The sequence below is a fragment of the Pinus tabuliformis genome, chromosome J, assembly GCF_031772625.1.
Source record: "Pinus tabuliformis cultivar Carrire ecotype Pingquan chromosome J, CPIR1, whole genome shotgun sequence".
In the NCBI taxonomy this organism is placed as follows: domain Eukaryota; kingdom Viridiplantae; phylum Streptophyta; class Pinopsida; order Pinales; family Pinaceae; genus Pinus; species Pinus tabuliformis.
The window spans coordinates 1,471,976,140-1,472,002,239 of NC_142295.1; the positions used below are offsets into that span (position 1 = coordinate 1,471,976,140).

At 39.1% G+C, this 26,100-nt stretch overlaps 1 protein-coding gene and 1 pseudogene across 6 annotated transcripts in view; one reads left to right on the forward strand and one right to left on the reverse strand.

Annotated features, from left to right (window-relative positions):
- The window catches only part of LOC149232931 (diacylglycerol kinase 5-like), a 249,309-nt gene that overhangs the window by 61,789 nt on the left and 161,420 nt on the right, over positions 1-26,100 (forward strand). For all 6 annotated transcript variants that reach the window (XM_089379561.1, XM_089379558.1, XM_089379560.1 and 3 more), the window contains one exon: positions 4,667-4,752. In XM_089379561.1, the coding sequence (XP_089235687.1) occupies positions 4,667-4,752 (86 nt within the window). The remainder of the gene's footprint in view (positions 1-4,666; positions 4,753-26,100) is intronic.
- On the reverse strand, positions 17,862-24,939 carry LOC149232932 (RNA-binding protein BRN1 pseudogene; annotated as a pseudogene).

The following is a 26,100-nucleotide window of genomic DNA, read 5'->3' on the forward strand; positions in this document are numbered from 1 at the left end:
TGCTATTGTCATTTGGGGCTCCCGTAGCTGGATATGATCCAAGAGTTTGGGTACCTCAAGGATCCTGCTGCTCATCTTCTGTAGTCCTCTTGACTACAGCTCGATGTCACCCCACATCTTCTCTAGAGGTGCATGAGCACTCATGGCACAGTCGTCATCAGTCTTGACTTCTTTCTCCGCCTTAGCCGGAGCTGCCTTGGAGTCAGAAGCCTCTCCCTTATTCTTCTTCCTGGGACACTGGGTTGCATAATGACCCAGCTCCCCACAATGGAAGCACTTCACCTTGGAGATATCCTTCTTCTTCCTCTTCCTCTGCTGTCCCACAAACGCCAGAGCTACATCCTCCTCCTCTTTCTTGATTCGACCTCCCTTGCTGCTACTTCCTACCTTGGTCAACCGTCTGATCTCTTCTTGGTGAAGAGTTGCCCACATCTCTTCCCATCTTGGAAGAGTAGCTCTGCCCAAAATGCCTTGGACAAATGTCTCCCACTCCTTGGAGACTGCATTCAGGGCGGTCCTCACCATGAACTCCTGATTCGGCGTGGCCCCTATGGAAGTAAGTTGGTCCCGAATCTCTTGCAATCTGAGGAGGTATAGATCTATCTGCTCCCCCTTCTGCATCTGATACGACCGCAACTGATTCTCTAATAACATCTTCCGTTGCACGGAAGTGCCCTGATACAATGTCATCAAAGTATCCCACATCTCCTTTGCCATGTTCTTTTCGGCAATATGTGGTACGACATGATCCTTGACCCCATCAAGGATTATGCACTTTGCCTTCGCCATTGCATCCTCATACTTCTCATTATCAACTGGGTCTACTGGGATAGCCACAATTCTCAAGGCAAAGCCCTTGATGCGATGTCTATCAAGGACTGACAGGATCCTGTCCTTCTAGATGACAAAGTTGGAGGCTTTGTCCAGCTTGTTCTGATCCCTCAGTTCGTTCATTGCCATCTCCGCTCCTCTTCTGGACTCCTTGTGAGATTCGACTTCCCTCTTGGAAATCTTCCTATAAGTCTTGATTTCTGTGCTGGAAATATTCCCGCCAACTGTCGATCCACTCCTCTCCAATCCTATTTGCAACTGCAACTCGAATTTGGATTTCTTGGCTAGAAATCCGTCAAGGCAACAATTCCCTCTACCTTGGTTTTGTCCATTAGGTACTGTTTTGCTCTGACAGACACAACATCACACCAGATTCCCCATCCACAATCTGCCCATAGCTCCCTAGGCCCCGACAAGTGAAGAAACTGAGCCTTCCCGCTCTGCGCAATTCCGGCAAAGGCTGGATCACTCCTTTGGCCAACTGCGTCAAGCCTACCTGGTTGAGTGGGATAACATGGCTCTTCGTGAGCCTCTTCTACCTCTGTGCTGACCCTCTCTCTAGCTCAAAAATGATGACACAGGCCCTCTGTGTCACTCCTTTGTTGCCTTCTGCTTAGGAGCAACTCTTTCTCTTGGGACAACTGCTATTGCTGCAACTTTTCGATATTCGCTGATGTCTTCAGTTCTTCTGTGATCTGCAATGCTTCGATACCATGTTGGAATTTCTAAGTCTGACACGTTAGAAATTCCTACTGCATTATCTGGTTTACTTCACCTACTTGTTTATTCCATTAACAAGTTATTTATACATATAAATACTGAAAATAAATACAAATGCAACCTTAACTCATATAGATCAACAATTGAAATACTAGACAAACACAGAAGGAACACCATTATTTTTGGACAATTGTCCCCGGAAAAACCTAATGCAGGAAAACCGGTGCAGCAGTTCTGAGGGTTTTATTATTATGCAGATTTCTTGAGTACAACTAGGGTGCCAAATTGGCTCACCCAACAGAGATTTTTACACGACAGTAATACCTCTTCTTGGAGACAGATATTCAGCAAGTCTGCCCCACGAAAATCCTTCCAGTGCTTCTCCAAGGCTATGCATCAGCCCTGCTAGCCTCAGCGTAGCTCTAGAACCCTCTGCGTTAGCTCTCTGGCTCTCTGCGTCAGCTCTCTGGCCTTCTGCGTCACCCACACAGGCCCCTCAGCCTGTGTGCAGCCTCTAGCTGCCTTTGCGTGGCTCCTGTTGCCTCTGCGTAGCTCTGGCTACCTCTACATTAGCCTCTTCAGTGACTGTGCTGACCCTCAGGCACTATCTTTGTCTCTTTGCTATGTACGTACTGCCCCTTGCTGCAACATATCAGTTGTTCGAATTTTCTCAGCAATCCCCGCTCCAGAAAATCAAATTGATTGATCAATCTTGGTGTATCTCCAACTGACCCTTAAGCCTCCTCTTATACTTTTCATATTGAGTCTTCAACGGCTGAGATTAAATCTCTAACCAATGGCTAAGATTAGATTTGACTTGATCCATGTCATTTAGAACATTCTCACCCAGTTTTATATTAATACCCATTAATATTTTAAATTTCCTAAGTTTAGACTTAGGAACCCCATTAAAAATATTAGCTATTTTAATATCTCTCTAACCAGGTGGAATTTCCCCAAACCATTTATGGGTCTTGGAGATCTCATGTGCTTTAACCTCCCACCAATTTTCATGGCTAGAGCACATCCGATGCTACCACAAATCAACACACTCCTTTGCTACACGATTGAAATGGCTCTTGTGCTACCATGGTGGATAACAATCTAGGTTATTAGGTTTTTGAATGATGTCTACTCGCATGTCGAATCTTAGAGCCGACTTAGCTTGTTGCATGATGTCATAACGGTCTAGGGTCTTAGGTGCTCTAATGATGACTACATGTTAGTAGAAGAGGTTGACTCAACTTACTACATGATGACAAGATGTTCTAGGGTCTTAGGTGCTTGAGCAACGATTGCACGACGGTGGAGTAGCCAACTTAGCTTGCTACACAACAACGGAAATCTTAGGTGCTTGAACAATGGCTACATGACGATAGAAGTCTTAAGTGCTCAAATGACGATTGCAAGATGGCAGAAGAGTAAATTCTTCAAAGCAGGGTTTGCTTTGATTTTACTTGATAGGATAAAAGAACTTTGAGTAAATTTCAAGAGGCTCTTCATAGTAATATGGAAAATCATTAGGATGACCTTGATGACTCTATTAGATGTTGTGAGCATCTTTGTGATGAGAATTAGAAAGTTGTAGCATAGTCAATGGGGAGAATGGAGTCATGGAGAAGGTATTGGGAACATAGTTATGAAAAGGAACTGAAAGCTACCAAAAAACAAATTCTGAGGACAAAGGCCCAATTGGAGAAGCATAAGAGAAAAATAATCTTAATGGAAGTAGGGGAAGAGAGGAATTGAGAACTGTTGGAAGAGCAAGAATACCAATTAAAAGAAATTCAAGAGAGAGCCACTGTCGTACACTTGGAGCTGGAGCAAAAACCTGGGTTTGCAAAGTTGGGGTGTTCTTCCTTGCTGATGATTTCTGTAGGTTCATTTGGACATGAGCAAGCAGAAGCTATGGAAAAAGACAACGTGGAACAATGATCTGAGCATACCAGAAGAGCAGATCCATCTCTACTGTCATCAGCTGTTGAAAGAAAGAAGACTGCCCATTTTGGGCATGGTAAAAGAAATATCTAGTTTTATGATGTGTTGCAAACATGTAATTGTGCTTGCTCAGTTTTTAAGGCTTTATACAAGCAAGATAGTTAGTAGTTCTATAATTTTAAAAATAGGTCAGACAAGAACCTATTTCCAGTGCCTTTTGAACATCATGGAAGTTTTGGATCAGCTCTTTTTGTTTGGATAAAAAAAAGAATCAATTTCCAACGATTTTTGAACATTATGGAAGTTTTTCTGAACTTGATCAGCTTTTTTTGTTTGTATTAAAAGGCTGGACAGTATGGCTGTTGCCCCCTCTTTTATTTAATACAAAAAGCAACCATTTCTGTTAAAGGAAAAATCAATTAACTCTGGTTTTTCAAGCCATATTTAAGAGATCCCACATGTGGACAAATTCCTAGGTGTTCATTGAGGACAATGCCTATTGGGACAGATTCCTGGCCTATAAGGGAGTCAACAAGACTACCGAGGTGACAAGAAAAGGGCAACCTCTTAGGAGTATTATTGGTGTTAAATTGTTTGATTTTATTGGAAGATGTGGTCAAATTACATGGTAAAATTAGAGACACCTTTGAATAAAAAAGTAAACGTAGGGTACAATGCTATACCAGATTTTCTTTTGATCCAAAACTTTACATAGAAAAAGATCTATGAACAAGGATGATATAATATAGAATGGATGATATATCCATTCTTCTATGCTTTTATGGCGAACATTCGATACTTCTCTGTACAATGTCATATAGCTTCTCAGAATATATTTCCTCTAAAGATGTTGATTGAGAAAAGGGTGCTATTATTTTAGATCTTGCAATTAGAGATTGTTGGTATTTTGTATAAGACCCATGAACGGATAGTTGCAATGTGATTTTTATTATGACTTGAAATCATATTGTGACAGGCATTCTATTTCGTGTTATTTTTCTGAGAAAAAAGTATGTTATTTCTATTCTAGAATAGTTAAATTGATATTTAGTTTCCTTGGATAATGAAAATAAATGTTTCTTGTCTTACAGTTGGGTTATTGTATTATAATTTCCACTATTGGTTTTGGGATCTTTTTAGAATCCACTCAATAACTTTCTATCTGATTGCTTTTCAGGGAAAGAAGAATCCTGGTACTGATCGTGAATCTGTTAAGAGATTTTTAGTCAAGGTCATGAATGCAAAATCTATGAAAGTCGACAGGTGCTCTTATCCTCATGAGTATTCTAGTTTCATTTTAACTACAAATTGCATGCAATATGTCCTATTGAAATTTTCACAGGGTATTGTGATTATTGATATCATGCTCACACCTTCTTAAACACTTTGGGCAAGGGTAAATACCAAAATCTCAATAAAAAAAACCATTCAATGAGAACAATACCAACAGTCTATTTAATGTCTCCTCTCCTCAAGGCTTAGGTAAATGCAGTGCATGCACTCTCTTTAGTCAAGACTTAGGCTAGTGTGAGAATTAACTAGAGTTCAATTAGATCCCACCAAGACCACAAGTATGAAGTTCTGATATGAGGATGGGCCATTTTTCTGATCCATCATTTTAAGGCTAATGATGGAGCAAATCAAACAGCATAAGTAACAAGGATGGATATTTCATAAATATCACTAATAACTTTAAAAAATATAAATCTTCCATTTTTCCATTCAGCCACCAGTTTACAACAAGAAGTTGTACACCCCCATATACTAGTTTCAAGAATTCAGGATTGAATCTATCAAAGAAAACTTTTAGAGGAGATAATGCTTTTGTCTTTTAGTAGAAAACAGTCATTTCACTATCTCTATTCTTATATAGACCCAAGAATGAGAGTGGCAACACTTGACTAGGAAATTGATGATGACTGCCAAGGTGAAATAGGGCAAAAGACATAACTTCCAAGCATCATGATTCATTATTTGATTCAATCCACAATCCTTACTTTCATACCAATGCATTGAACATTTAATATGAAGCAATGGGCAAATGTACCTCATAAGTGTTGGGCACCATAGTCATCAATGAGTGAACTGAGCATGGTATAAGAGGCATTTGTGGGCTGTTGTCTACAAATAGTGTTGAATGTCATAATTGGGACCACTGTTTGTGATGTGGATAATTGAAGAAAAATCTTCTATAGTTAATCCTAGAAGTGAGAGGGTAACAATATCCATGGAGTTTTTGATAGATTGGGGGTGCACACCTTCATTCCTTGCTTGGACATGATGGTTTTGTTGGTTGAATCAATTCACTTCTTGTTTGATGATCATGCTTGATGGTTTATGAACCCTCTTGGTATACGTGTTCATACTAGAGGATGTTACACCTTGGTTTATGTATGATTGTTCTATGGCGCCCCACCTCAAGGGGTTGGATAATGGTGATGTGAGGCAGTGGTTTGGCTTTTTGAGTATTCTAGTGATGGGGCGTGTTGATGTTATATTATTGATACCATTGGGGGAGGGAGTTCCACAAGGTTCCCCTTTTCTCATCTCGATCCCTTTTTTACATTGTTCCAATAGGTTTTGTTGGTCTTATTGATATGGTTGATGTGGTTGGAGCTTCCTTATGTGAATGACCTAGCTTACTTAGGGTTGTTTGACACACATTACACTTTATTTGTTATGGATGGGGAGGCTAAGAGCTCGAGCATCTTAGCTAAAAAGGGTCTTGTTCACACTTATTTGAGCTTATTATCAGATGGTTATCGCTGCTTAGTGGAGCAAGCACACATTGAGGTGTTTATCACTTTGTTACATTATTTTATTGCTAGATAATGGGCCCGCTCTCTCTTTATTGGAGTTGATTAGATGGTTGGTCCACTTTGCTCATGGATTGATGGTAGTTGGCACATTTTCTCATGCATTTAGCTGTATGAGCCTTATTTAGGAAGTTTTTGCACCTTGAAGACTCCACCTTTTGACTCCATTGATGAGACATTACATCTTTGAGCTCACATGTGCCACCTTTGGGGCGATCCACATGTGCCATATGGAGAATATTTACTTGGTCTTTTACGTTGTTCACATGGAGCCTTCATTATACACTTCTCATTGCACTTGATAAGACAACCTAACCTTGAAGGCTTCATGTGTGGCTTGAGTTAGTTATTTGGTACACTTACTGGGATATTCTTTGATCTAGATTGGATAATTATATTGTTTGTCATTCATGTCGATGCTTTCAGAGTGGAAAAAGTGGAGGAATCAACTCACAGGACCATTATTACCGGTAGGACCCAATTTGGCAGAATGGGATCTGAAATCTTTCATGAGCGTTTTGAGGCATCAAATGATGTTTACATATTTACAATATTTTTTCCTAATCCCAGAGGATTAGGTGTCAACCATAACTTTCACATACAGACTCTGATTGACGTGATTCTTGCGCCCTTGGAAAGGTATCTCTGTGTAGAATAGGAAAAAAAGGTTTGGCGCTAACCTTTTGATTAATTTTTTGAAGACAAACTTGTATTATGGGTCTCTGTTGGGAGATTTTTATCAAAGACTATTGTTGTAAGAATTTTGACTATTTAGGACCAGCTTAGAATTTTATTTAATAATGCATTCTCTCATCTTAATAGTTGGAGTAGTTCTCACTGGCAAAGAGAACTACCATGAATGGTCCAAAAAGATAAAGCATACCCTCATTTTCAATGAATTATGGAAAGGAGTATGTGAAGGAGAAGATGGGAATCCACTTGCAAAGCCCACATCAGACAAAGAGCTCGCCATATGGGAGAACAAGAACAACAAGGCCTATGCCTTGATTGTTGCATCAATAAATGAAGAGGTGAGTCGTCACATTGCACCAATTACCAATGCTTTTAATGCTTTAAAGAAGTTGAAAGACATATGATTCACACACAGAGCTTGAGGTAGTCCTGTTGAAATATGTAACTAGGTTCGGTCTTCATAATGACTTATGTAATCTTGATTTTATGTATTTGATGTGAAGAGAAAAATAAAATTTATTATTGTTATTTTGTAGCACGAGTTTCATGCTCTAGATTAGTTTATTTATAGGTCAAGCACCCATTGTGTGCTTCTAGGGCTTTGTCATAAAGTCTAAGAGTCAAAGAGTCATTATAACATGTAAAAGACCCTATTGGGCATTATGTATTAAGTCAAGGGAATTTATGTAAGTCAATTTTGTTGAGAAATCTAAGGCATCAAGATTAAGTTATTTTGTTATGAATATAATTCATAACAAGTAATTAAATAAAATAAATATAAATATTAAATAATTAAATAATTAAATATTAATTAGGTTAAATAGTCATTAAGTTAAGTGAAAAGGCATGCCTAAAAGACATGCCCATTCATGAAAGTACACCTGCTTAGGTATATAAATGCGGGTCCTCATTGTAAACATTCATCACATATACATTAGATATATATTAATAAATTATTATTTAAAAATACCTGTGTGTATTTTTACATTCAAGTTCCAAGCTATTAGTTTTCTTGCTTCAACCATAGTATTTATGCTTCAGTGGTATTAGAGCCATGGCGCACAATATAATGATGCGAGTTTTTGAACGTTGTTTGCAGCACAATGTGCCATTACGTTTACGTCCTGAATGTGTTGAGCAGTTTAGTGAAATTCAAGAAGCATTTCAACGATTAGAAAAATCATATGCAGAAGTTAAAGCATGTCGAAAGGAAAATGATAGTGATGAAAGTGAAACTTTTAGTGGAGATGCTTATGATGACGAAGATGAAAAGTTATTGTCTGAAGATGACAGTGAGGCCAATTTGGAGATGCCTCTAACAGATGCAAAGGTTCAAGATCTGATTGATGAGTTTTTACAGGTTGAAAGCAAGGCAAACGAAAGCGCAAGAATCATTAGAGGAAGAATCACTTGCCCGTGTTGAAAGGGATGTTAGGTCTGAGTTATCTGAGTCATTAACTGGGAAAGATTTAGAAGATGTTGTTGAGAACGAAATGGAAACCTTCAAGGAACAGTGGGAAAGTACTCTTGATCGTTTGAAGGATGAGAGTGCAGTTTTGCTAGAGCAACTTGATGATGCTGGATCATTTTCCTTGTCGGGTATAGAAGGAAATTCTTTTCCTTGTGGAAATCATTTTGGTTTTGTTAATTCTAACAATTATTATATTCCAAATTCCCACAGCAATTATAATGCGAACTTTGTGAACAATAGTTGTGTTCTTGGTCCTGCAAACTGTGCCAATTATAATATCAACCAAACGATGAATTATTATTCGGCTCCTGGTGCAAGCGCCATGAGTTAGAACAAGAGAGAGAACGCAGTGCCAACCCAGTTGTCAGCCGAGAATTGGATGCTCTCGGCATTCCTAAATTTGATTGCCTCGATCAATATCGATATCCATATCGACATACACCCAAAGGAGAGCCAATTCCATACGTGCCTGATTTACGTAAAAAGTCCAATAAAACCGAGGAAACCGAGGAACATGTTAGGGAGGAGAAATTCAGTGATCCATTCCATTTTTCCCAAGGGAATGAAGGTGCGGTCCAACCTGATCAAAGGAATGAAAATGTTAAAACATATGGAGGGATAAATGAAAGCTATTGGCGTGAACCTGTGGGAAATAATAGCGAGAACCTAAGCGAAGTCAAGGGTGATTCATCTGTTCCAAATTCTTTGGAAAACAACAACGAACATTCTCAACTGCCCTCCACAAATAATAGCAAGAACCTAAGCGAAATCAAGGGCCACAAGCGTTATCTAGAGCCCGTTACTCCTGGCAAGGATCCGTCATCTAAACTTTCTGCTTTTTTTCGTTTCCCTGGTTTGAGTAAGGTTTCTGCTATCCGTCATTGCCCTGCATCTGAACGAAATTCCAAACAAATCGCTGTGACGTTTGCAACTTGTGCGTGGAGCAGCCGGCCACTGGGAAAGGCCTGCTGTCGGGGCGTGGCTCAGGGCATGGAAGCGTCGTCACAGGGGCTGACAGACTACGTTGCCGTCGAGCGGGTGCAGTCGTAGTTGGTATCGGGTATAGTTGTGGCTTGTATCGGGGTCAACCGTAGTGACCAGGGAGCGAAAATCGTTCTTGTCCTGCCGGTGTTGGAAATCTCTACCCCAACGCATACACAACTGTTTGTTTACGCAAAAAAAAACCCCATGCAGACGCTGTCAACAAAAAAAATCATTTTCAGAATATCGAATAGCCAACCATCGTGACCAGGAACAGGCAGCGTCGCCCGTAGCTCTCCCCGTCAGCAACCGTGGTCTGTTATCGACGATCAAGGGTTGTGATGGGTCAAGCGAGTTGTCACCAAAAGTCAACAACTGTCGTCCGGGCCAAGAACAAGCTTCAGTGGCAATATGGTTCGAAAATTGCAATGTCACTTATTTCTTTCTAGTGTGATTAGAGAAAAAAATGGCGTGAGTTCATTTCTTTCTTCGGAACCATCCCCAGTGAACATCGCCACGTATGGCCAAATGACTAACATACAAACAACGTCGTTAATGGTTATATATAACTAAAAAAAAAGGGAATATATATATATAATTTAATTTATTTAAAAAATAAAAAATTAGAGCTATTTAGAAATAAAAAAATAAAAACAAAAAATAAATTTTAAGTGGTAAAAAAAATAAAAATAAAATAAATTCGATAACCTTGGATTAAAAAAAAAACCTTATTTAAAAAAAATAAAAAATAAAAATAAATTCTTAAATAAAAAAAAAGAAAAAAAGAAAAAGAAGACAACCTGGACTCAAAATAGAGTTACTAGCGAGCCACCAGTGACGGAAACCTTCCACCTTCCATATGCCGAGACGACAACCACAAAGACAATTGCCAACAATATAGCTTTGAGGACAAAGCTTCCGAAGGAAAGGGCTATGCTATGAATATAATTCATAACAAGTAATTAAATAAAATAAATATAAATATTAAATAATTAAATATTAATTAGGTTAAATAGTCATTAAGTTAAGTGAAAAGGCATATCTAAAAGATATACCCATTCACGAAAGGACACCTGCTTAGGTATATAAATGCGTGTCCTCATTGTAAACATTCATCACATATACATTATATATATTAATAAATTATTATTTAAAAATACCTGTGTGTATTTTTACATTCAAGTTCCAAGCTATTAGTTTTCTTGCTTCAGCCATAGTTTTTAGGCTCATATTTCTCTTCTATTGATAACTGCTTGTGAATGCTTTTGATTCTTAGATTAGGATCTTCTTTTGCTTAAGTCATTATAGTGTTATTCTTCATCAAACAACTACCAAAGCATAAACCATAAAGAGACAAGAGACACATAATATAGGCTATCATCCAGGGCCAAAACCTCTCCCACTTGAGAGCAAAACTCAAACGAATTCTTCTTCTTATAGAGATTTCAATTGATGAATACCAAGACCTAGACCCACAACCAAGAGCCCTCCAAGACCAAGACACAAAGCTTCCTTGATGAGATCCTTCTTGCTTGAGTCAACAATAGTCAAACCTCTGCTTTCTTCCTTCTTCTCGGCTACCCTTTAGAATTCGGCTTCCTTTTCTCTGCTTTAAACCTGCAACTTTTTCGGCCTTCTTGGAAACCCTAGTTGCAACACATATGAGAGATATATGGTGATTTAACCCCTCAATCTTCTTCGCTTGGACTGAATGGCCTTCTCCTCCAACTCGGCTTGATGAACTGACTTATATACTTCTTGATTCAACTTCTATCACATCAAGACAGATTTCAGCCTCTTCTGCAGTAATAATAGTCCTCTTCTTCGCACGTGTGAGAGGAGATCAACCCTAAAACAGTCCCAAAACACTCCTAAAGACTTCACTCTTCTTCCTTCTCTCTTCGTTGATGATAAGGCTCCTTCCTAAGTGATCTTCGCACTTCTTGATTTCAGATCGAATTGCTCCACCGAAAATTTGCTTTCTGAAATGAGGTCGAGCTTCCTATTTATAGTTGTTTCCCAGTCAATTACGCTGACTTGAGTGAGAGTGAGCCTACATGTCTTTTGGAGGAGATCATTTATTCTATCTTGTAGCCGACCTGTAGGAGGTGCCTTTGCTTGGTCTTGGAGGGCCTTCTTATACATTTAATGACTCATACAAAAATGTAACATGCCCAAGAAGGGTCCTTCATACATGACATTGACTCAATTTGACTTTTATGACTAGATGACAAAACCTAAAGGTTCACAATGGGAACCTTAACTAAAATAAAATTCCTTGATCATGAAACCCATGATTCAAGTACTTACAAAAATAATTTTATTTTCTTCTTTTCATCAATTACATAAAATCACAATTACATATGTCATTATGAAGACTGAACCTAGTTACACTTTTCAACACTCCCTCTTAACTAGGGAGGTATTCATAATGGTACTTGGTCATTCTCAATCTGAAGAATTCTCATAAGAAGAGTCGGATTGGTAACCCATTTGTTTAACATCATATCAACCAACATTGTCACATAGCAAGGCCTTGACTAACAATTCTATCTCTCCATGAGATTTGAGCTCAATGCTAGTGAGACCAATGATGTATAGACACCCTCATCACTGTCTCTTTCGGAACATACCCCACCCAGGTTCTCAGGGTGTGCTCCTCTAGGACTATTCTTGGATTCCTAGACCTCAAAGAATATGAGTCCTCTACGACTACTCTTATCTTGGATGCCCTAACTCATCCTCAAAGAGCATTGGATGCCAGATGTTTATCTAATCTTCCTTTTTGCACTCCCAAGTGAAGACAAGAATGATGTGTCTATCTCTCCCTCTTAATTAGGGAGGACATGTCTATTCCAACAAAGGAATGTACTCATTCCTATGGAAGGAATGTCCCTAAGCTCCCTCTTGGCTTAGGAATTTTGCTTCCAAGTAAGAAAACTTATTTCCAGGCTCCCTCTTAATTAGGGACCTACAACAACTCCTCAGGTGGAGATGATGGGACGATTACCTTCTTGAAGAACTCCTCCTCATGATGACATGAACTTATTTTCGTTATTCAAGAGTCTTCATGTTCTTGGACTTCTTTGGAGGGTGCAGATCATCCATCACTTTCATCCATGAGTTAGTCATGTCATCATCGGAAAGTGATCCATCAATCCATATCTGGCCTTCCTTCATGCCATGCTGCCTATTTCCATGCCATGTTTCTTGAAGGAACTTTCATCCTACTACATATGCACTGGTGGTGGAGGATATCCATAGATCTTCCCTCGACATCCTTGCATAAGCCCATCCAGATATTTGTTCAAAAATAAAGAAATGAACATTAAATGAAATTAACCTTGTGATGGTCTTTCATCATGACATCTTCTAGTTTGCATCAACATCCTGCATACATGTCGACACATCTCCCAAAGATATATACCGTCAAGGGTCTCTTTCTTTTTCAGACTTCATCAGAGTCTACGTATCTTTCTTGGAGATATCCTAGTCAAATCTCTTGGTCCTTGGATGTTGATTTCCTTTTCCATGGTTGCATATCCCATGATCTCTTTCTTCCTTTCTTTTTACAGATTTCATTCCCAGGAACTTCAATCATAATTCCTCCAATTAATGTCAACCACCTCATATTACATATGAGGACGTATTATGTTGATTTCATCTAGTGAATGTGTGACCCATGCATTCCTGCATCTCTTCGAAGGAGGAGATCCTTCCTTTTGATTATTCTCTCAAGATAGAGCATTGATCCATGTTCCCTGCAATTGTATGACATGACTCTACAATATCGAATGTAAGCATACATACCTCATTTTTCTTTATGTCATCCAGACTTCCTTCAACAACTTCCTTGATTGAAGAAAGCTTCAATCCCTTGATCTGCTTCACCTTTTATGTCATCATACCATCATCCCATGAATTCCACAAGTTTGGAATTCTTGATAAAACACTTGCTTCCCTTCTTGATCTGTGAACCTTTCAATGAGGATTCGATCGAAGAATCTTAAGGATCTAGAGTATCCCCATCTAGCAGATGTTTCCTTTTGACAGATGTATGATGAGCTTTGTACTAGATGACCTTTTTCTTTCTTTTCCATAAGTGCCACCTATGTTACATACGAGGTTCCCAAGAGCTGTATCCTTCATAGTTGATTGCCATAGATTTCACTTTCAACCATCTTTCATGCTTCTCTAGGATGATGTCCCGAGCTCTTGCTTTCAATGCTTCTATGATGCCATGATGCATCTCATCATATCATGATAGTCATATCTTACAACATAAGACTCAGGAACTTGAAAATAACTTAGGTGAGGAAGACTATCTCAGTCATAGTAGAGATCTCTTACTTCCTCTTTCTTGGACTTCTTCTTTTCAGCTTCCTCCACTTCTTCGGTGATATGGGCTTCTTCTCTTCCTCTTTTGTTATTGTCCTTCTTGATCTTAGGACAATCTCTTTTGTAGTGCCCATATTCTTGACACCCATAGCATTGAATCTTAGCCATGTCCCTTTTCTTTTTCCAAGAACCAGACTTTCCAAATTTTCCCTTTCTTCTTGTCATTGTAGCATAAGCTTGATTTTGCTCACCTGCTCCCACATCAGATTTGGCCTTTAGTCTAGATTCTTCAATCTTGCATAGAGACCATAGATCCTAGAATGGAGTAGCTTCTTTCTTCCCATAAATACTTGAAGTAAAGTTACCCCACTCCTTCGGTAGTGCATTTAGTACAATTGTAGTCATTTCTCTATTATACATGACTTCTCCCAGATCTTGAAGTTGATCCCTGATTTCAGATATCCTCATAAAGTATGAGGCTATTCCATCATCCCTTGACATTTTCAGCTTGTAGAGTTCTCACCTTAATGAGATGACTTCTCCAGCAGTGCTTACGGAATACAACTCTACCAGTTTGTCATAGATTTCTTTTGAAGTTTTTAGTTTAGATACATATGGGATGAGGGGATCCTTGATGGATTCTATGAGAATCCTTTGATTCCTAACTTCCCCTTTAATGTATTTTGCAAGTGCTTGAGCATCTTCCTTTGCTGGCTTGGTGATGGATCCTTTGACATGTTCCATAACCTTATTTTCAATGAGATTCAGATCTATCCTTTTCTTACATGCAAGATAGTTTGAAGCCCCAACCAATTTGTTGCTTTCCTTGCAAAAAGACATTTTGACAAATTTAGATGCAGACATAAATATACTTACTTGATAGGATGCTCCTTTTCCTTGTTGCTTCCTTGAGGGGATGAGGGGATCCTTGATGGATTCTATGAGAATCCTTTGATTCCTAACTTCCCCTTTCATGTATTTTGCAAGTGCTTGAGCATCTTCCTTTGCTGGCTTGGTGATGGATCCTTTGACATGTTCCATAACCTCATTTTCAATGAGATTCAGATCTATCCTTTTCTTCCATGCAAGATAGTTTGAAGCCCCAACCAATTTGTTTCTTTCCTTGCAAAAAGACATTTTGACAAATTCAGATGCAGACATAAATATACTTACTTGATAGGATGCTCCTTTTCCTTGTTGCTTCCTTGATGTTGATGATGATATAGAAAATAGAAAACTTCTCCTTGGTGAAGATAGTTTTCTTCAAGAATGATCCTTGATCCCATAGAGAGGGAGATGCCTTTGGATCCTTTGATGATGGAGTCTTTGTTGATGAAGATCAATGATGACTTCTTGATGATGTCTTCAATGATAGGGATCTTGCTTCAACGAGAGAGAGATTGCCTTAGAATCTTGATGACAATGTCCTTGGTCTTGCGTTTTTAGGAAGGAACTTGATGTATAAGTACTTCAACTAGAGTAGGGTATTTGTGGTCTCTTGAGACGACTTGAGGATTCCAAGACTTCTTGTTAGTGTAGACTTTCTTTGATTTAGGGTTTTGATACTTCCTTTGTAGATCTTGACTTCAAGATGACCTTCGCTTTGATGCCTTCCTCAAGATTTTATCCTTGATTGTCCCTTGATAAGGCGCCCTTCCTTGACTTAGTCACCTTAGCTCTGATACCATGTTGAGAAATCTACGGCATTAAGATTAAGTGATTTCTCTTCTATTTATAACTGCTTGTGAATGCTTTTTCTTCTTAGATTAGGATCTTCTTTTTCTTATGTTATTATAGTGTTATTCTTCATCAAACAACTACCAAAGCAGAAACCATAAAGAGACAAGAGACACAAAATATAGGCTATCAGCTAGGGCCAAAACTAATGAAAACTTGACTAAACTGAGAAGGGGGTGAATCAGTTTAGTCCATTCATGGACATTAAAATTCTTTTCATTAAACTCATTAACTAAAACATTACATGAGCATCTTAAAATATAATGACCAGTAGATTGAATATGTGAACAAGAAGTAATAAGCAAATCAAAACATCACATCAACACATAATAACAACACATATTGATACTAGATATAAGTGGAAATCCATAAAGGGACAAAACCATGATTTTATTATTGTTGTGATGCAAAGGCAAGCTCCTACTCCTATTACATCTATTTTTCTGTAGGCTCCAACCTACAAGAGGTTTCTACCTCAATTTTTCTGCAAGCTACAACATGAAAGGAAGCTCCAACTCCCACATATTCTGCAGGCTACAACCCACAAGAGGCTCCTACCTCAACCAGATGCAACTGGATATTTATCAAGCCACAACTTGAAAGGAGACTACAATCCCCTGATATAAACAATAAACAATAATGTGCTCGTTTACCTGGTCATAAATTCTGCATATCCCCATCTTCATTTCTGCCTTTTTTTCCCTTCAAATCTGCTTCATATAAGCTTCATATGTGCCAGGTAACTAATGCATAATACGTCAATCAACTCTCACACATTCTCCAACTCTCTAACCTCTTTTTTCTTCCAAAATCACATCTTGTATAAAGATAGTTTGATGGTTTTTTGTATCCCACATAAGAAGATGAAGTGAACATGCTTGACTCTTTGCCTTCCACTCATTCGTCTCCAAACTCTTCATATTTTGAATATTAGAACACCAAAAAATAAATGTTCCACCCAATATCATTTTCATCCACATATAATGAACAAACACATCAACATAATGCCAACATCATATAACATTATAGGAATAACATATGACTATAGAGTTGAGCATTCATTCCTCATGATCAATAACAATATTTGCCATTAATGCATCAAAATAATCTTCATGTTGTTGTCTCAACAACCTTGCCTTGGCTTTGTTGTCATGGAGTCTTGCCTTGCATCACAAAAATTTTCTTCAACAAACCATTATTCAAGTCAGCCTTATACACAAAACTTGCAAGCATCAATGTTTTGTCAAGCCATCTAGGTGTTTGCTGCTCCTTTGTTCTGCTGTCATCAAGCATACCAAGCATAACTCGCTTCTTTGCAACCATAACAACACATGCAACATCTAGCATACCTTGTTGCTCCTATGCCTTTGTTGGTCTTGTGCTGCTCCTATGCCTTTGCTGGTCTTGTGCTGCTCCTTTGCCATCAATGACACTAATGCCATCAATCTCCCCCTTTGGCATTGATGGCAACACAATGATCCTCTTCCTTCTTGTCCTTCATTACGTTGCTTACCTCCCCCTTTGACATTAATGGAAAGGGGTTATAATGATCACACGCTCCAATTTTTTCCACTATCCAATCTGCCTAACAACAAAAATTTGTCCTAACATTTTCCCTGCAATGTTCTCCATCTCCCATAAAACGATCATACTCTGGTTACGTTCATGCGGAAATCCCAACCATTGTGAATCATGCTCCTCCTCCAATCTTGATACACATAAGCTCAAACTAATTGTGTATTTGAGGAGATCATCTCAGAGCATTTTGAATCTTCCAAGAGAAAACCCTTCCATGCATCTTTCAAATTAACCTTTCAATATCAATTCGAGGTTTCAAATACTAATCAAGCATGGGCACAAATGATATCAATGATTTTCAAGACTTCAATCATCTTCAAAGGGAGCGACTGCTTCCCACCTTTGTCACATGATGGCTTTGGAGCCACCTATATATGCATGCATAATCTTTAAATTCCCCTTCCAATATCGTATATCATGCCATTTTAACCTTGAAGATAAATGGTGCACAAAACTATCACATCCTTAAATGCAACAATCATAGTTTGAAAATTAACAACATCCTCAACCTCCTCTTCGTATGTTGATTAATATAAGTTCAATAGGGCTTGTTTTGTTTGTTGTCTCACTTATGTTGGACCTTTAGCTTCTTTCCACTTAACTAAAATCCATTCATCACATTGATAGCAGCTTGTGCAGTTGCAACGTTGTCATAACTCCAAAATCGAAAGCATTTGCTGACACTAGTAGCATTGTCAACAAAAACCTTTGCACTTATGAATTTTCCAAAGGATGAAAAAGCATTAGATAGTTCTTGATCACCAAACTCTTGCGGAATGTGATAAATGAAAAAATATATAGTTCATATATCCTGCTGATGGCATTGCAACAAAGTTAGCATGTGTCATACTAGTGACAATATTGGGGGTAGCACCAGGCAAAGTGTTAGCTGGATTGATAACAACCACCATATTTTGTAAAGCAGGCTGATTTGGCAAAGTAGCTAAAGGATATTGCATGAGCCCATATGTCCCAGGAGCCTGGTATCCATAGTCATTGTATGAAAAAGGTGGCATATATCCCATTGGCATAGCGCCAAACAAAGAAGGTTGTTGTCCAGGGTCCGCATTAGGTGTGTTAGGATGTTGGGATTAAGCTTTTTGAGCCCTTCGCTCTTGTCTCTCATTTTTAGTATTTGCCCATTTTACAACCAACGATCGACTTGAACCTGTCAGGCCAGGTAGTAACTCTCCAAAGGCAGAAAAAACTGATTCGTCTGATTATTCCATAGGTATGTTATTGTTTTATACATTAGGAGTGATTGTTCAGTTCATCTTCCGATGACTGTTCACATTCCTGATTTATTTATATTACAAATTCCCCAATCATGAAGATTAGGTGTCAACATTCCCCCCCTTAATCTAAAGGGATGTTGGTGAGTCCAAGCATCATTCTGAATCGTTCAAGCTTTTCCTTTCCAAGTGCTTTGGTGAAGATGTCTGCAATTTGCTCATTTGTGGAACAATGACGAAGATGGATTGTTTTGGCCTCAACATGATGTCGAATCAGATGATATTTAGTATTGATATGCTTTGTTCGATCATGGAACTTTGGATTCTTGGCCAACTTTATTGCAGAGGTGTTATCAATCATGAGTGGAGTTGATTGTACTTGTTTTACCTGCAAATATTCAAGAATTTTCCTGAGCCACACAATTTCTTTCATTGCTTCAGCTGCTGCCACGTATTCTGCTTCAGTTGTGGAATTTGCTGGAACTGATTGTTTGCGTGATCTCCAGGAGACAACTCCTGATCCAAGACTCATAGCATATCCTGAAGTAGATACCCCAGTTTCTTTGTCTCCATCGAAGTCTGAATCAGAGTATCCAATCAAGCTGAAGTCGTCCACCTGTGTATACTTGATTCCAAGGTCTTGAGTTCCCTTCAAGTACCTTAGAACTCTTTTTGCAGCAGACCAATGTCCCTCACAAGGCTTTTGCATGAACCTGGAGAGGATTCCAACAGTAAATGAAATGTCTGGTTTGGTAGTAGTGAGGTAGATGAGACTTCCTACAAGCTGTCTATACTTTGTTGCATCCTCAAATTCCTTTCCTTCAATAGATGTGAGCTTTAAGTTTTGTTCCATTGGAGTAGAAAGAGGATTGCACTCTGTCATGCCAAATCTATATAACAAATCTCCAATGTATTTCTTTTGAGAAAGAAATATGGATTTTGGATGTTGGGTTACTTCAATGCCAAGATAGTAATGAACATAGCCCAAATCAGTCATTTCAAAACTTTTCCCTAATTCCTTCTTTATGGATGCAATGCAGCTTTCATTGTTCCCTGTCATTAAAAGATCATCTACATATACCACAAGATACACAACTGTTTTGCCAACTTTCTTGACAAATAAAGTTGCATCATCAAGATCAAAATGATTGAAGTTGAGTTTCAGAAGATGCTCAGTTAGTTTTTCATACCAGGCTCGCGGTGCTTGTTTGAGGCCATACAAGGACTTCACAAGTTTCCATACTTTTTGTTCATGTCCTTTCACAGCAAATCCTTCAGGCTGGGACATAAAAACATTCTCTTTTAGATCTCCATTCAAGAATGCAGTTTTTACATCCATTTGATGGACTTTCCAACCGTTCTGAGCTGCTAGTGCAAAGAGTGTCCGGATGGTGGCCCATTTTGCTGTGGGGGCAAAAGTTTCCTCATAATTGACCCCTTCCTTCTGTGCAAAACCTTTTGCCACAAGCCTAGCTTTGTGCTTGTCAAGTGAGCCATCAGCTTTGTATTTGTTCTTGTAGACCCACTTGCAGCCAATTGGTTTGGTTCCAAATGGAGGATCAACCAGCTTCCAAGTGCCATTCTTTATGAGGGCATCATACTCCTTTTTCATCGCTTCTTTCCATTCATCATGAGAAGCAACTTCTTTGAAGGAAGTTGGTTCAAAATCTGTAGACAAGTTCAATTCACAATCATAAGTAACATCCATATCAACAGGTGAATTAGAGTCATCTACATCACCTCCATTTTGTCGGTTTGAATTTCTGGTTCCTGTTTTTCCAATTTCATCAGGATGAACACTTTCAAGTGTCTTTGTCAGCCATTTTGGGGGACCTTTTTGAGATGGTCCAGGCTGCTTTGTTGATTGAGTTGGGACTGAATCAAGATTGAGTCTCCCAATTCTATCAATTACATCACTTAAAGCATCATCCGTTGTTGGAGTTTCATGCAGGGGAGATTGTTCTTCAGAAGAAGATTCCACATGTTGTTCTAGTATAGGAATCCCCCCTTCAAGATGTGGAATCTGATTATCAAATTCTTGAAATGATTTCGTTTTTGCGAATCTATCCAAGCGATCAAGTTGCCGCTCAACAACATTTTCAGATTTGGATGATTCAAGAAAAATGACATCTCTAGATACAACAAACTTTTAATTTACTTCATCATAGAGGCGGTATGCTTTAGAGGTGTTTGAATACCCCAGGAAGATACACTTATGACTTCTAGCACCAAGTTTGTTTCTATGTACCTTTGGTATCAAAGCATAACAGGTGGAACCAAAGATCCTGAGATGTTTTACCGAAGGAACATGTCCATACCACAATTCATAAGGAGTCTTGTTTCTTATAGCATTAGATGGACATCTATTCTTTATATATGCAGCACATAGAACAGCATCAACCCAAAACATTATCTTTACATTTTTGAAGAAAAGCATGGATCGTATCATATTCAAAATTGTTCTATTCATTCTTTCTGCTACACCATTCTGTTGGGGATTATAAGGTACAGTTGTTTGATGTTTGATCCCATGTTGGCGAAGATAGTTTTCAAATTCATTTGATGTATATTCTTTTTCATTATCAGTGCGAATAGACCCAATATGAGATTGTGCATCATTTTCAATCCATTTCAAAAAATTCTTGAATGTTTGAAAAGCATCAGATTTGTTCTTCAATAAGTAAACCCAACACATTCTGGTGTAATCATCAATAAATGTCATGATATATTTATTTCCATTTGCAGAAGGATCAGGCATTGGACCACATAAATCTGAATGAATGAGTTCAAGCTTCCTATGTGCTCTTGAATGTGAATCATGAAAAGACTGTTTGCTATGCTTTCCTAGAATGCAAGCATCACATTGCTTATGTTTCCTAGGAATTGTAGGCAAACCGGCAACACCATTTTTCTTCAATAAGCGGAGACTGTCATAGTTTAAATGTCCAAATCTAGCATGCCATAATAAACTTGATGGAAGTGTACCTTCTTCATGATGAGAAATATATGAGAAATGTTGTGCATGAGCAGAGGTTCCTTGCAGTTTGAGAAGCCTTTCTTCTTCTATTCCCCTCATGACAAGTGAGTGGTCAGATGCTTTTCTTACCTCAAGCTTGCCATCAAACATATGAATGGAGTGATCTTGCTGGCGGATGTGGAGCAAGGACAACAAGTTTCTCTTGAGCTGTGGGAGATATAGAACATGATCCAGAAGAAAGTCTGGAAGACCAGGCAGTTTAAGCCTGATTGTGCCAGGCCCTGATGGCTTGATTTTTGACTGATCTGCAAAGTATACTGCTCCATCAACATTGTCAGTGAAATCTTCAAAAAAATCTTTCCTATGAGTCATATGACAGGTTGCTCCTGAATCAAGCAACCAATCATTTTTCGAAGAAGCAAGTGAAGCATTAAACAAATCTTCATTTACTCCAATGTTACATTGTGCCTCAATATAGTGAGCGGATTCAGGTGCTTTACCTTTGTCTGTATCATCAGTTTTACCTTTCTGCTGGTTTCTTTTCTGCTCAATTTTGTCCCATGGTAGCTTGCATGTAGAAACATCATGTGATCCATTTCGTTTGCAGCGAATGCAATGCAGATCTGCTTTTTCTCCTTGAGAATGTCTGCGCCTCCTGCCTCTGAAGTATCTTCCTCTTCCTCTTCGTCCACCTCTTCCTCTTCGTCCACCTCTTCCTCTTGTAGAATCTTGAGCAGGATGCTTTTCTTTATGAGCAAGGCAAACAGTCTCTTCAGAAGATTCAGGGACTGTCTTCTTTCCAAAGGCTTTCTCTCTTTCAGCAAACTTTTTCACAAGAGAGTCAAAGGTTATATCTTTAAGATTTCCATTTGCTTGTAAAGACTCAAGATAATTGGAGTAAGTAGGATAGAGTACCTTGAGAAAAGCAATAAGAGGGATATCCGGCTCAACCTTAGTGGATTTGATGTCATGCATTATGGATTTTACTTCAGATGCAAGAGCAAGAGGATCATTATTTTTCAGTTCAAGAGTGAAGAGTTTAATCATGAGCTGAACAACTTCAAGTGCAGAATGTGAGTCATAGAGTTCTTTGAGCTTTTGTAAAGCTTCAAAGGCAGTTGAATATGATGAAATATGGCGACTTACTTCATTTACAGATGCTGCGATTAATGCATATGCTTTGCTGTTCTTTTTATCCCAAATGACGAGCTCTTTGTCTGATGTAGGCTGTACTGGGTCATTGTCTCCTTCTCCGCCACACACTCCCTTCCACAACTCATTGAAGATGAGGGTGTGTTTTATCATCCTGGACCATTCAGGATAGTTCTCCTTGCCAGTGAGAACTATTCCTACCATAGAGATGATTGAATGCATTCTGTAAAAAAAAATACTTCTGCTGAAAAGAAAACTTCCTTACGTTACAACCTCATGCACTATATTTTCTTCATGGTAAAAAAAAACTGTGCAATACTACTATGTTTTGAATGATATATAAAACCTTTGAATTCAACAAAGGCTTTGAATGATATAAACTGCGCAATACTTTGAATTCAACAAACACTTTGAATGATATAAACTGCACAATACTTTGAATTCAACACGTATCCACGGACATTGTGGACTACCAAGACGGTGATTAGGATTGGTTCTGTCCCGGCTCAAACTTCAATGTAAATGCTATTCAGCTCCATTAAGTAGGTGGCCACGTTCACTCTCTGGGTTAAGAGCCCAGAGGCCAGTGAGTAACAAATCCAGTGTTGAGCGGATGCAATGTCGGGCATCTCAGGTTCGTTCTTCAGATTTATAGGTTATGGCCGGAACGAAAATCACTTATGCGTAAACAATTCCTTGAGACTTATCCTATCGTCGATTTGTCGTTTCTTCCTTTAAGGAAGCTTCAATGCCTCCAGATTAGGTGGCACGTTCAGATCAAAAGCTGCGTTCCTCTGTAACGCTCTTTCAAGGAACCGTGTAACAGGGTGAGCTTCAATGCCTCCGGCTGACAACAAGCGGATATCATTGACGGGAGATATCATCTTCTGGAGATTTAAACTCCAGATTTTGAATACCGCCTTCAACATCGGCCATTACCATGAGGAGCAATCAGTACAGGACTTGCATAATATGGGTTTTGAAGATCATAAACTCCATATTTATCCTCGTTGGGATTGCAATGATCTAGTATTCGCTGTGTATGCTTAAGCAGTGGTATGTTACCGAACAAATTCAAATGGTGCTGCACAGAGCTCCAGCTCGTCCCAGCTTTATTTACACATTTTTGTCAATGGGAATGATTTTATGTTTCGTAACATTCATTGGACATATTGCTATTGAAACTATAAACCGCAACTATCTTGCTATTTACATATTCTTCAAATTTTTTTTATGGCGATGGGTGGCAGACACATAGGAGCTTATACAAACACCGTCCAAGGTAAACAGCGTTCAAGGCAAACACAAACAGCGCGTTCAAAACATAAACAAAACACCGTTACCAGCTTTAATGCACTGCGCATTCAGAACGATGATACCACACTCTTATCAGGCAGCGTTCAACAGTCCAGCTGCGCCCTCCACGATGGAGATTTGCATCACCGGAATGGCACCAAAATCTGGATTCCACGTCTCAAAATTTTTTCCAACTGGTAAGAGGATGAAAAACCTTGGATCAGGAAGCGTTCAACGATGGATGAAAACGCTGGATCAGGCAGCGTTCAACAGTCCAACTGCGCATGGAATCTCTCAGAATGGTGAGAGCGTTAGGTGAGAGAACGTTAACAACCATGAGCGTTGGGTCCAACACATCTCTGGGCAGCGACAGAGGCAGAGCAGTGCAGTGCATCATCATTTCTGGGCAGCGACAGAGGCAGAGTAGTGCAGTGCAACATCATTTCTGGACAGAGGCAGTGGCAAAGATGAAGGGAGTTACGACTATTCTTAGGACTGGCTCTGATACCATGTCAGGCCAGGTAGTAACTCTCCAAAGGCAGAAAAAACTGATTCTTCTGATTATTCCATAGGTATGTTATTGTTTTATACATTAGGAGTGATTGTTCAGTTCATCTTCCGATGACTGTTCACATTCCTGATTTATTTATTTTACAAATTCCCCAATCATGAAGATTCAGTGTCAACAGAACCCTCCATTTTGTGTTTTCCATTTACAGCTTCGGGAGCAGCCACAACTTGATCCCTTGTCTCGTACTTAAAAAAAAGCACATCCAACTTTACTTGTTTGCTGAGATCCTTGCAAAATTTGCAATTCTTTACAGTCCCATAGTTGGCCAAAAATGTAGTCACTTCAGCATCTGTAACAACCTTTGGAAGCATCCCAATAAAAAGTTTATGCTCTATTCTTTCCAACTGACCTTTTGCATATTTGACTTACATTGGACTGGATGCCCCTAGTAGGGTCCGTTTATTATGAAATAAAGTGATGGCCTTGTTTGCTTCTTGTTTTGCTAGGCATATTATAAAGTAACATCCTCTTGACGCCTTGGTGAACTTGTCTTTGATAATGTTGACTTCCTCAACGTTTTCTATACCTACTTCCTCAAATAACGAGACGAGTTGGGACTCTGTCATGTGCTTGGGCACCTGACCCACAAACGGTTTCACAGGATCCATTTTTTCTTTTCTTTTAGTTGGACACGACCATAACGATCTTATGAAAATTTCTGAATCTACACATCAGAAACCCGTACTACAATCACTGGTTTAACATCTCCTACTTGTTCTTTGCATTAACAAGCTATTTAATTACATAAACATCGATGAAAAACACTCTTGTAGCCTACACGTACATACAGATCATGAACTGAAATAAACTGAGACAATCACACAAGGGATACCGTTATTTTTGGACAATTGTCCTTGGAAAAACCCAATGCGGGAAAACAGGTGCAACATATAGAGGATTTGTATTATTAAGTAGATTCTTGAATACAACTAGGGTGCCAAATGCGGCTCACCCAACAGAGAATAACCTTGGCAGAAGTACCTCTATCCAGAGACAGATATTTTGGCAATCAAATAACTGGATGATCAAACCCCACAGATAACCACTGCTATTGCTAGTGTTCAACAACGATGGATGCTCCAAGCTCTGCGCTGGAATTGCGTCACCTCCTCTAGGAGCTGCGTTGGTGTCTCAGTGAGCCTCCCTTGCTCAGAAAGTCTATTTGCTGAAGTGCTCTCTCTCCACCCCACAGACAAACCCTAGCGCTGCCTCTAAGGGCTTGCGTCAGCCCTTCTAGCTTCTGCGTCACCTGCATCAGCCTCTCTGGCCTCTGCGTCACCCTCTTTGGAGCTGCGCTGTCTCTCCTGGTGTTGCTCTGCCTCTCTGCTATGTATTCTTCGGCCTTGGACTGAAGTCCCTCTGTCGAACTGCCCCTCACTGCAACTCAAATCACTAGCTTGATTTTCTCAGCAAACCTCGCCCTAGAAAAATCGAACTCTTTGATCAATTCAGTGTATCTCCAACTGACCCTCAAGCCTCCTCTTATACTTTTCCTGTTGATGAATCAACGACCGTGATCTAATCTCTAATCAACGGCTAAGATTAAAACAGGCTTGATCCTCATCACTTAGAACCTTCTCAACCATATTTTTATTAATACACATTCATATTTTTATTTTCCTAAGTTTAGACTTGGAAACCCATTAAAAATATTAATTATTTTAATAACTCCTCACCCAGGTGGAATTTCTCCAAACGATTTTTGGGTTCTGGAGATCTCATGTGTTCTAGCTCCTCCACAAAATTTCGGAGCTAGAGCACATCCAGTG